Source organism: Leucopleurus acutus, assembly GCF_964270905.1.
Source record: "Leucopleurus acutus genome assembly, chromosome: 19".
NCBI classification, from domain to species: Eukaryota; Metazoa; Chordata; class Mammalia; order Artiodactyla; family Delphinidae; genus Leucopleurus; species Leucopleurus acutus.
Window position 1 is genome coordinate 24,425,918 of NC_139161.1, and position 12,978 is coordinate 24,438,895.

The window sequence follows — 12,978 nt, forward strand, 5'->3', positions numbered from 1 at the left end:
TACCTTGAACATCGGTTACAAGGCACATGTATTATAATTTTGTAATAAATTATAATGTAGAAAAGTTTAATATAAATAAATAAACAATGAATGAATGAATGAATAAAATCACCGTAGGTTGGAGATAACTTGAGATCAAGTCCTGGTTCTGCCAACTTTGGACACATCACAGAATCTCTCCAATCCTGGATTTCCTCAATCATAAATTTCCACCTATAGAGGAAGCTATATTTTGAATAAGGATTAAATGGGAAAAAAATACACAAAGTTCTCAGTCCCTAGAAGACACTTTAAACAATAATTCCTGTAAAACCAATCAACCCTTGTATGTTTCCACCTCCTCCTCTTTGTTCATGCCATTCAGCTTAGAATGCCCTTTCCTCCCTCTCCACTGTCACCATCCTTTTCATCCTTCAAGGCACAGTCTAGATGCCACCTCCTCCAGAAATACTTGCCTGATCACCCTGACCAAAAGTGAGCTATTTCCACTGATGCCCTATGGCTACCCCACGCCCTGGTTGCATTCGAATTGTTGGCAGGGATAACAATGATCGAACCCCAGGGAGTTTGCTGGGGAGCTCAAGAGAAAGGCTTTCCTTGCTAATCAAAGGCTGCTATGCTTCTCTGCTGATTCTGTCTGTGTGTGATGCCTGGAACTGCCATGGTGAGACCATCAGGGAAGAAGACATTGTCTGTACGTTGAAAGTGGCAGAGTGGCAAGACGGATTAGCTTAGGTCATGGTACGAGCATCTGGAAGCATCCTGACATACTGCCTAGGCCTTGAAAGGCCTCACTTCTTGGTCATAGGGTTTGAATACCACCAAATGGAGATTCTTTTTCTATTTATACCTCCAACAAATATGTAGTAGGCATCCTAAGAATATAACTTGTTTGAGTCATTCATTTGACTCAAATCTCCCGAAATATATTGAGTACCTACCACATACCACCTGCCAGCTAAGGACATGCTGGAAATAAAATCCGTAATCATTATACACTTTGCCTGCCTCTCTCATAAGGCCCCGCCTTGCCTCCCACTACTCCCAAAAAAGCACTCCCATAACAATACTAGTAACTTCCAGAATGTATGTGCTCCCCGCCTTCACGTATACTTTCTCCACACTCCCATTTATATACTCTCACCCTATAAACATCCCATTGGCCGTCCACAGTTTCGCCTCCCAATCCTATCTGGGGTGGGCTGCATAATGGCTCCCAAAGTTAGCCACGTCCTAATCCCTGGAACCAGTGAATATGTTACCTTATATGGCAAAAGGGACTTTTCAGATGTAACCAAATTAAAGATCTTGCTATGGAGAGATTTTTTAGGATTAACCATGTGGGCCCTAAATGTAATCACAAGTGTCCTTATAAGAAAGGCAGAGGGAGACTGGACATAGAAGAGGAGGAGGCAATGTGACCAAGGAGGCAGAGATGCGTGTGATGCCTGGAGCCACCAGAAGCTGGAAGCAACAAGAAACAGTTCTCTCCAGAGCCTCGGGAAAGCACTAGCCCTGCAAACACCTTGATTTTAGTCCCACAAGACTCAGTTCAGACTTCTGGCCTCCAGAGCTGTAAGAGAATAAATTTCTGTTGTTTTAAACCATTAAACTTGTGTAATTTATTCCAGCAGTGTTAGGAAACTAATACACTACTCACTCAGCTCAGACCTCTAAGAGACCTTCGGTGATACATCTGGGGTAGGTGCCTGTCCCCTGTCTCCCTTCTCCCATGGCACTGGCCACACCACATGCCACCATCAGTCTCAGGGTTGGTGTGCTCTACTAGACAGTGAGCTCCCTGAGAGCAGACACCTGTCTTCTTTTTTTTAAATTTATTTATTCATTTATTTAATTTTTGGCTGCATTGGGTCTTCGCTGCTGCACGCGGGCTTTCTAGGTGCAGTGAACGGTGTCTACTCTTTTTTTTTTTTTTTTTTTTGCGGTACGCGGGCCTCTCACTGCTGCGGCCTCTCCTGTTGCGGAGCACAGGCTCCGGACGCACAGGCTCGGCGGCCATGGCTCACGGGCCCAGCCGCTCCGCGGCATGTGGGATCCTCCCGGACCGGGGCACGAACCCGTGTCCCCTGCATCGGCAGGCGGACTCCCAACCACTGAGCCGCCAGGGAAGCCCCGGGGGCTACTCTTTGTTGCAGGGCGCAGGCTTCTCATTGTGGTGGCTTCTCTTGTTGCAGAGCACAGGCTCTAGGCACGTGGGCTTCAGTAGTTGTGGCATATGGGCTTCAGTAGTTGTGGCTCGCGGCTCTAGAGCACAGCCTCAGTAGTTGTGGCGCACGGGCTTAGTTGCTCCGCGGCATGTGGGATCTTCCCGGACCAGGGCTCGAACCCGTGTCCCCTGCATTGGCAGGCGGACCCTCAACCACTGCGCCACCAGGGAAGCCCCACCTGTCTTATTCATATCTGCAGCCTGAGAGCCCAGCCTTGTGCCTGGTACCTAATGGGCACTCAGGGAATGTCTGTTGAACCAATGATTGAGTAAAGGAAGATAAATTAGATTTGGTCTGATAACACTGGGTCTAATTCAAGTCTTGACAGATGACTTTAGCTCTTGACTTTGACCCAAGAAAAGTTTTAAATTACATCGTCTAAAGAAAGGTTTTCGTACCACACTCTTTATGAAAGCAAGGCTTTCGCAACTTTTGGCAGCCGCTGGGATTGCAGTTTCTTTAGTTTTTTCAATTTTGAGTTGTCAGCAAGAAAATACTGATTGTTTAAGATCATGACTGTCTGTGTCTGCCATCATCAGTTGTGGTCAAATAATTTTACTTTACACAGCAGTTCAGAACGAGTTCCTTATTTTCACTTTCAGCTAGAAAATCAGAAACATCGTTTTTAGAACAATTTTTATCAGCCCTGTTTTTTTGTTTGCGTTGTTTTGTTTTTGATACTGGCTACTGGATCTGATTGGTAGAGTATAGGCATCATGTATCAAGTCACTGTCATCTCTTCTTTCAAAATTAAAAGACCGTCCCTCATCCTCCTTTTTCTTCTTTATGTAAAAGTCCCTCCCTCATCTTCCTTTTTCTTCTTTATGTGGCTGCCAGCAGTGTCTTTTTTCCCACCTTTCCTTCATGACTACTGCATCTCTTATTAGACAGCTCCCTTCTCAGACTTACAGAGAAGAAATTTCTTTGAGAGAGACATTTTTCATATACTACTTGGAAACAGTCATTTACAACAGAGAGCTTTGAAAAATTACACCAGAGAAAAGAACTTTGCTCAGGGTCATTGAGAGGAAAGGCAGCAGAGCTGGATTCTTCCCAGACCTGACTCCGAGGCCGATTGCAGGCCTATGTAACCCCTTGGCACCCACTGAAAACCTCATGAAACATGCTAGTCTCTGTAAATGATCAATGCCACTAGTCAGGAGGCCTCCCTTGGGCTGTTAATAAAAAAATTTATTAAGAGAAAACATGTACACCATCTTAGGAAAATAAAACAAGAAAAAGACTTTTTAACAAAAAGTAGTAGTACGTTCACATTGTTTGTAACCATCACCACCACCCATCTCCAGAACTTTTCCATCTTCCCAAACTAAAATCCTGGACCCTACAACAAGTCCCTATTCCCCCTCCCTGCAGCCCCTGGCAACCATCATTCTACTTCCTGTCTCTATGAATTTGACTACTGTAGACTCCTCATATAAGTGAAATCATATAGTATTTGTCCTTCTCATACTTAGCATACCTTAAATATTGCTACAAGGTTGAGCCTTGTAGCATAAGTCAGAATTTCCTTCCTTTATAAGGCTGAATAATATTCTGTTGTATACACCACATCTTGTTCATCCATCCATCCATCCACGGACATTTGGGTTGTTTCTGCCTTTGGCTATTGTGAATAATGCTTCAATGAACATTGATGTACAAATGTCTACTCAAGTCCCTACTTTCAATTCTTTTGGGCGCATACCCAGAAGTGGAATTGTTGGATCATGTGGTAATTGTTCTTAATTTTTTTAAGAACTGCCATACTGTTTTCCACAGCCGCTGCACCAGTTTACATTCCCCCCAGCAATGCACAAGTGTTCCAATTTCCCCACATCTTCGCCAACACTTACTGTTCTCTGTTTTTTTGATAGTAGCCATCCTAAAGCATGTGAGGTAGTAACTTATTGTGGTTTTGATTTGTATTTCCCTAATGACCAGTGATGTTGAGCACCTTTTCATGTGTCTGTGGGCCATTCATACATCTTCTTTGGAGAAATGTCTCTTCAAGTCCAAAGGGAATCCTTTCCAACCCCAGCCCGGCAAGTCATGCAAGTCATGTGCAGCACAAGCAGATATGCTCGGATCAGGCAGGAAGCCCCTTGGGGAGCTATGAGGAACTGAGTTGGTTGACGGATGAGGGAGGAAAGTTGGAGGGCATGGACGGCCAATGTGCCCAGCTACCTACTCCCTCAAAGTGACCCAAGAATTCTGGTCACCATGATCTGCTACCTGGACTCAGGAACTCTCACATCAGGCATTTCCATTTTTCTTTCCCCCCAGCCCTCCCCACCTTCCTTGAAACCGGTGCCTACCACAGCTCTCAAGGCTTTGCAGAGATGAAAAGTAATTCTTCCTCCTAAAAAAAAAAAAAAAAGGTTTGCAATACCTAACGCAGAGGAAGGTCTCAGAGTGTAGACACAGGAGGAAGAAGAGGATGGAAAAAGAAACTACCCATCACTGAAAACTGGTCGAGTACCAGTTCTGTGCTACTGTACTCAGTGATTACCCCAGCCCTCTGTGTGAGGCTAGTATTAGTCCCATTTTAAAGATGACTGAGGCTGGAAAGGCCCCGTGACTTGCCCAAAGCCACAAACTGAGTATAGACAGAGCCTTGGCTTGTGTTCACTGAGCCCACCTTGACCTTGGACAAGTAGCTGAACCGCTTTGGGTCTCAATTTCTTTATCCATAAAAACAAAGACACATTCCAAGGCATGCCTGTTCCTTGCAGGTTGATTGTGAGGGCAGAGATAACATCCTTGAAGAGCCTGGCATGAAGAGCCTGGCATGGGGGAGATATCTTGAAACTGGTGGCTGTGATTCCACGACATCTATGTCTGGGAAGTCAGGAAAGCCCAGTGTGTGGAAAGCTGAGTCTGGAGCAAAGTTCAGGGAGGGACTCATCCCACCCTTCCCCCTCCAGGATCCTCAAACTAGCAAAGAAAGTGCAAGGGCCTGCAAGCTCAGTATCCACTCCTCACTTCACAGGCCCAGAGAGGAGAAATGACTTACCCAGGGTCACCCAGCAAGCTAGTAGCAGAGTCTGCCAAGCAGGGCTTGGTACCCAGACCTGGGATACTCCCTAGCGCCCCACATTCCCTGGGCTGGGCTATCAGAGTCTGTGAGCTAGTCTATGAGGAAGGCAGGCCCTTGCAAGCCCATCCCCACACAACTGAAGTGTGGGGACCCTCCCCAGGAGCCAGGGTTTCAGAGGGATCGAGGTCACTCTCAGGCTCATGAAGAGGAGCGGCGTTGTCTCCTTCTCACAACCTCGGTTGAGCCAAAATTCCCAGATAAAGGCGGAGATCTTCTCAGGCCAAGCCCCGCCCTCAGCCACCCCTTCTTCCTGGCCCAGTGTGTATCACTGCCTCTGGGTCAGGAGAGGGGAGGCCACCCTGCCAGGGTCCTTCCCGTATTGCTCTCCCCCTTCTCCTCTGGAAGAGGGGCCACGGCTACAGCGAGACACTACGGACCTGGCACACGTGCCACACTGCTGTCCAGTGCGTCTTTTCCTAGCTAGGTCCAGAGATGGGCAGTCACCTTCCCTCCATCCTGCAACCACACTTGGGCCTCAGGGGACCACAGGGCGGGTCTGGAGAGAGAGAGGTTTACTTTTCATTCGCTCCTCAGCCTCAGGAATTGTGCCTGGGGCGCGGAGGTGGGGGTGGTGGACAGGTTCCAACGCCTGAGGCCACCTTAGGGTGCACTGCAGGTCAAGGCAGAAGTCTGGGGAGGGATGGGAGGCTGACGCTTGGGACGTGGGGGTCCCCTCCATTTGTTAATGGAGTCCCTTCTGAAGCTGACGTCTGTCCTCAGCCAGCACTCGGGCCGCAGCGGTCTCAGCCGCGCCACGCTTTGTCCCAGCTGCCTCCCCTCCCCCGCGGGCTCTCTGCTCCAGCCGGCATGGCTGGGGGCGCTTCGCGCGGGCTTCCCTGGCCTCTGGCCGGCAACCCGCGGGGGGACGGGGGCAGCACGTGACCCGCGCGCCAACACGGCTCGGGGGACGGCCGCGTCTGGCGTCGCCGCGCCGCTGGCTCCCCCTCTAGGAAATCAATACGCTCTTGCGCCCCCAAACCCAAGCCCCTGGTGGTTGGGAAGGGAGACCTGCCTTGGGCTGCGGGCCGGGGACGTCGGATCCAGAAGGAAACCAGGGCCGTTTTAACAGGGTGGGAGGCGGAGGGCGGCGGGTCCAGGGGAAGGTGACCCGCACGTTCCAAGCCTCGCAGGCCTCGCCTCGCCCCGCCCCGCCCGGCCGGCACCTAGTCCTCTGCAACCCATAGGCAGAGGCGACCCTCCCGCCTCCCCGCGCGCTCCGCGCTCGCCCCGCCTCAGCGCACTTAAAAGTTTACTCGGGCCCGGACGCGGGAGTGGCGAGCCGTGGCTGTCTACGTCGGGATGCTGCGCGTCGGGAGGCTGTGCGCCCGGAGCCCGGGGGTGCTGGGGGCCCGGGTCGGCCTCTCCCGGGTTTGGCAGGAAGTGGGGTTGTGGGGCGTCCGTCCCCTCAGGTACGCGGCCTGGGAGGAGAGGGACGGGCTCCGTCCCCCGGAGGGGATCTTGGGGGTCCTGCGGAACCTCGCTGGGGGCCGATCGCGCTCGGGCTGGGAGGTCCGCGGCTGCCCCACCTCCGGGCGGCACACGCGGGAGAGTAGGTACCCCGCACCTGGCACCTAGGCAACGGGAAATGCTGGCCTGGCCCACGCAGACTGGGGCTGCGGCTGGTGGCTGGCAGGGACCGTGCACTGACTCTGGGCTCTGGTCTGGGACTTTAGGTTCGTCCATTCGCGGGCACACTGATGGCCAGAAGTGGGAGCCGTTAGCGGTCTGTCCCGAGGGGGAGGGGCAGGGGCAAGGCCTGTACTCTGTCCCCAGGACACTGCCTCTGAGCTGGACCCCTTGCAGGGATAAACTTGGGGATCTTCCACCCGGTGTTGTCCACCCTAGGCCACTAAGCTCAGCAGTCTCCCCTCTCCTCAAACACCGCTTGGCTCCTTGCTACCTACCGGGCCTGTTTTCTTCTGTCCTCAATGCAGAGGGTGGGATGGGGGCTGGCAGGTGGAGGATGTGTTTCCAAGTAGTTTTGCTGCCTCTACAGCAACACAGTAAGTAATGTTACCTCCCTGTAAGATAACAGATGTGAAAGTGTGTTGATTAAGCAGAGCTGGGCTCCCGCTGATGTTATCAGTGGTGGCTTTTATCTTCAGCGCCCAGCAAGGGGAGGCCTGGGCACCACTGAGCCTGCCCTGCCAGCCAGCTAGGTCAGGACACAGTTTTGGATGCCAGGTGGAGTGTAGGTCTGGGCATGGAAAAGTGACGAGAAGCCGAAAGTTCTCTGAGAGAACTGCTTGGTTAAAAAAAAAAAAAAAAAAAGGAATGAAGTTGGAGGGAGATGCAGTTTCCTCCTCTTTGGCTAGAACTACAAGATCACAACATTTTGAACTTGCTGGTTTCTGAAGATAGAAAGCATGCAGTGCTTTCAGATCACTAGGCTTAATTTTCTGGGAAAACCCAGTGGCTCAGGGCAGGTCAGCAGATGGGATTCTGATGAAGAAAACGGTTCTCACCATTTCCCCACCAGGGAAGTCCCCTGACCTTTGACTTTTTATGTGTTAACAAAGCAGGTCTCTTACATGCTACAGGCCTACAATTGCAGAGTAGGGGCACCAGGCCTCATTGAAATTCTGACTCTGTCAGGAGGAGATCCATGTGTCCAGAGAAAGATTTCCTGAGCATTTGGCCTAATTCCCTCCCATTCCTGCCACTCCCTTGTGCTTGAGGCCTTACCTACTGACTATGATGGTTTGACCTGATTTTGCACCTACTTTGTCCTTAAGAAGCCCTCAAGAGTCTCAAGCATTCAGCAGATGTTCCGGAGAACGTACGTCACGTCAAGCACAGGGCGGGTATTGTGGTTATGAAAGCCAGAGAACGCAGTCCTCGGGGAACTTGTAGTCTAGTGAGGGAGAAGATAAGTCCAGATGATCACTAGTCAGTGTTCTAGGTGCCGTGGTGCGGAAAGCTCCAGGGCTTCTGTCCTCTGCTCTTTCTGACCTGGTCACATACAGCCTGCTCTCTTGCTGACAAACACCCCATGCCTGTTACCTATCAGATCCCCAGTTCTGTCTGTTAAGAAAAAGCAAGAACCTTGAAGCCAGACTGCTTTGGGTTATAGCTGCGTGACCTTGAGTATGTTACCTAACCGTGGAGTTTGTCACTAATGCTACCTACATGCTGGATTGACAAAGGCTTGCTCTTCTCAGCCTTTGCTTTGGGGCAGAGTTGGTACCTGAGAACCTCCAAATGGGGTCTGGGTAGGAATTTCAAGTGATTTGAAGGTAGGAGAGGATTCCCTCCTCAGTGGCCTCTTATTGCACCTGGTTCTCTTCTGGCCAGTTACCAAGATGTCAGCCTCTGCCCAGCCCTAAATGTAGCCCCTGGATCTTCTGGACATTCCCCTATCCATCAAAGTCAGAGTTGTCCACAGCCTTTTTCCCCAGAAGGAAGGAAGAAGCTGCCCGCTGCTCTACAGACCCCCTTCCCCTTGTCCACACAACCCCATCCGCAGGGAAGACAGATGGTCTAGTCTGGAGCTTCAGGGAGCCTAGGAGGGCAGAATCCAATGCGATTCCTCATGGAGCTCCAATAAGCACGCTTCCTTCAGACCTCTAACGCTGGCCTGGGGCTGCCAGTGAGGCAGCTGCGCCCAGGGTGTTGGCAACACTCAGAGCTGGGAAAGACAGAGAGAGCCGTGGCTCAAGCTTCTCAGAATCAGGTGTCACCCTCAGAGCGGGGGCTCTAGTGACTCAGTGCTGATGGTTGGTGCAAGGGCATGGGTGGGCTTCATGGACCACCCTCCAGGGGGATGGCTATAATCAGGTGGGACCAGTACTGGAAACTATAAAATGTTGTCCCTATATGAGGGGATTATATTAAGCTAGGAAGTGTTTTGGGTAGAAATCACAATAGAAAAATAGACCCTTCCCATAATCTACCAAAGATGATTAACAAGGGATTTGGTAATGATATCCTTACTCACTACTCCGGTCTAAATGTAATAATAGAAAATAAACTATAAATTTGGACGTTGTAATCAGTGACTGGTACACATCGGTTTTAGTTACCTCTCCTGCCGTGCACACAGTAGGTATGCAATCTACTGTAGAGGGTGCAGTGGAGGATACAAGGATGAATGAACTTGTTTCCAGTGGCTTCTTTGCCAGAAAGGGATCTGCAGGGAAGGATCATAGACCCACTGATTCAAGGCAGTAAGGATGCTATACCAGGAGAGTGTCAATCAAAGCAGGGAAGAATCTGATAGGTGGGAATGGGATTAGGTAAGACTTCCTAAAGAAGCTGGAATTTGAGCCTGATCCCTCCAATGATAGGTCTGTGGTTTGAAGGATGAAGGCTGTATACTTGTATTGATATAAACTCTTGCTTGTGCTTGAACTCTTTTGAACCCTGCGTAGGAAGCCCTCCTAACATCTCCCACATTATTTATTTATTCCATCTACAGACAAAGACTTTGGAGCCAGACAGATCTAAGTTCAAAAGAACCACTTTCTAGCTGGTAGCTTTGGGACTAAGTTAAACTTGAGACTTTTGTTATGTGTAAATAGTGTTGTCGTGAGAGTGAGAGTTAAATGAGGTCGCGTAAGAAAATTCTTACCCGCAGCCTGGTGCTAATGAGTTATGAGACAGAAAGTACTTATGTAACAATGGCTTTGCGCATTCCTGCAATGACCCCCAAGACCCACCGTTTAGAGCCTTGTCTGGAGAGCAGGAAGAAGACGTTCTGGCAGAGGTAACTGCTTAAACCAAGCTGGGGCTGCTCTGGTTGTGTTGACAGACCCATCCGTGATTACGCTGAGTGTTGGGATAAAGGACTGCTTTTTTTCCCCCCTGATCAAACCAAAGTACAGGATGTAATTGCATCTCTTAAAGGGGCCTTGCTAGAGGAGTGTCCTGATAAATGACAGGAACCAATAATTCTGCCAGGGGCCTCTCCCTTCAGAAATAAACAAGCTGTTTTTCTACCTTAGGAACCATGTTCTGTGAATCTCATTGGCATGCATGTATTTCTCGGTTTGGGAGCTGAATGACAGGAAAGCAAGCCCAGCCCGACCAGTATGGCTTTAGGCAAGTCCCTCAACCTCTCCGGACCTTGGTTTCTTTGTAAAATAGGCCACTTGGATAAGAAGCACTCTGCAGTATTTCTGTGGACATTCTGTGATTCCTAAGGAGGCTGGGCTTTGAGACTTGGATCCCTGAATCCAAGAGAGGGCTGGGGTCGAAGTAGGAAGCCTTCATACTTGTATGAAATCTTACCTATGCTTAAACCCTTATGAACTCTTCCTAACCTCTGGACTCTCTGGTTTTCTCTAGTCCTCTATGAGTGAACAGAAAACATTGAGGGTTTTGACCCTAGAAAGCTAAGAGCTAAACCTTGTATGTACCTTAGTGATGCCATCAAGGGCAGGTGTTCTGAATCAGCCTCCACCCCTGGCTCCTGTGTACTTTCCCCATGAGCCCCGAACAGTGGCCCAAGGGAAAATCTGCAGCATGGATGCCTCCTAACCCCAAGTATTTCAGGCCCTCTCTCTTCTTGAGTTTACTGGACTCAAATAATAATTTCCTGTTTACTTTCTCTGCAAAAACACATATACACCATCAGTTTTATTCGAGCTAAAAATGGAAGCTTCGGGCTTCCCTGGTGGCGCAGTGGTTGAGAGTCCGCCTGCCGATGCAGGGGACATGGGTTCGTGCCCCGGTCCGGGAGGATCCCACATGCCGCGGAGCAGCTGGGCCCGTGAGCCATGGCCGCTGAGCCTGCGCATCCGGAGCCTGTGCTCCGCAACGGGAAAGGCCACAACGGTGAGAGGCCCACGTACCGCAAAAAAAAAAAAAAAAAAAAAAAAAAAGGAAGCTTCCACCAATACAGAGTGCCTTGCTCAAAATCTTCATTGTAGCTCTTACCTTGGGGGTTCTTTGTAGTCTGCGTTCTTTGTAAGCTGTGGACTCCTTCAGGAAGGTTATGTTGGGTGGTGGAAAGATCATGGGACTTTATGGTATAATTACAGACAGTAAAATGCACAAATCTTGGTTGTGCAGTTTGATGAATATTAACAAATGTATTCACCCATTACTCAACACCCCAAGATACAGAACTTGTCTATCGCTCTAAAACAGTGCTGTTCAGTAGAAATATACTGTGAGCCACATGTGGAATTTTATGTTTTCTAGTAGCCATATTAAAGTAATAAGAAATAGGCAATAAGTTTAATGATATATTATCTTTAACTTAGTATAGCCAAAATATCATTTCAGCAGGTAATCAATCTTTTAAAAATTGCTAAGGAGGTATTTTATATTCTTTATTTCATAAAGTCTTCCAAATCTGGTGTGTATTTAACACTTACAGAACACTTCAATTCAGACTAGCCATGCTTCAAGTGTTCCAGAGCCACATGTGACTAGGCTACCATATAGACAGCACAGTTCTAGAAATTTCTCTAGTGCCCCTTTCCAGTCACTTCCCTTCCCCAACCAGAGACTATCACTGTTCCGATTTCTAATCTCCATAGATTAACTTTGTCTATTCTTGACTCTCAGAGTATATACTCTTGTGTCTATCTTCTTTTGCTCAAAAATCAAGGGTTGCTTTTGGGAGGAGTGACCTATTAATCTTGACAAAAAATTCATGAAAGTGTGTGTTATACATTAAACAGTTTAGCTTTCCTTGATAACCACGGGGAAAAGGACATGATCTCCTATGCTCAATATTTCACCTCTTGGGTGTGGCAGCATAAAGGCAAGCTGAGAAGTGGGGGCCTCAGAATAGGTCTAACAAATGTGTCAAGGGGCTATCCCAGCAGAGAGTGATGGAGACGGTGTGGCTTCTAGGCCCACAGAACTGGGCAGCCCAGTTACACCTTGTGGTCCCCAATATTATATCATCAAAGAACTGGTTTTTTTTTTAATAGATTTATTTTATTTATTTTTGGCTGCGTTGGGTCTTCGTTGCTGCGTGCGGGCTTTCTCTAGTTGTGGCGAGCGGGGACTACTCTTCATTGCGGTGTGGGGGCTTCTCATTGCGGTGGCTTCTCCTGCTGCAGAACATGGGCTCTAGGCGCATGGGCTTCAGTAGTTGTGGCTCGCGGGCTTCAGTAGTTGTGGCTCACAGGCTCTAGAGCACAGGCTAAGTAGTTGTGGCGCACGGGCTTAGTTGCTCCGTGGCATGTGGGATCTTCCCGGACCAGGGCTCGAACCCGTGTCCCCTGCATTGGCAGGCAGATTCCTAATCACTGCGCCACCAGGGAAGTCCCTTGAATAACTTTTCATGTGCTTGTCTGCCACCTGTATATCCTTTTTGGTGACGCATCTCTTTATGTCTTTTGCTCATTTTCCAGTTGAATTTTTTCTTTTTAACTGTTGAGTTTTCAGAGTTCTTTATGCAATCTGGATACTAGTCCTTTGTCAGATATGTGGTTTGCAAATATTTTCTCCCACTCTGTATCTCATCTTTTTGTCCTCTTAATAGGGTCTTTCGCAGAGCGAAAAGTTTTAATTTTGATGAGGTCAGTTTATTAATTTTATAGATCGTGCTTGTAGTGTCAAGTTTAAAAACTTTGCCTAGCCTTAGATCCTGAAGGTTTTCTCCCATGTTGTTTTCTAAATGTTTCTAATGTTTTACATGCAGTCTGTGATCTATTTTGAGGTGGTGTTTTTTTTTCCCCTAAGAGACTTAGGTCG

General features: G+C 48.7%; 1 protein-coding gene across 1 annotated transcript in view; it reads left to right on the forward strand.

Annotated features, from left to right (window-relative positions):
* Window positions 1-12,978, forward strand: part of ACSF2 (acyl-CoA synthetase family member 2) — a gene marked incomplete at its 5' end in the record, with an annotated part of 35,894 nt that overhangs the window by 4,375 nt on the left and 18,541 nt on the right. Inside the window, one exon of the mRNA XM_082861587.1 lies at window positions 6,574-6,734. Coding sequence (XP_082717713.1) covers window positions 6,574-6,734 — 161 coding nt within the window. The remainder of the gene's footprint in view (window positions 1-6,573; window positions 6,735-12,978) is intronic.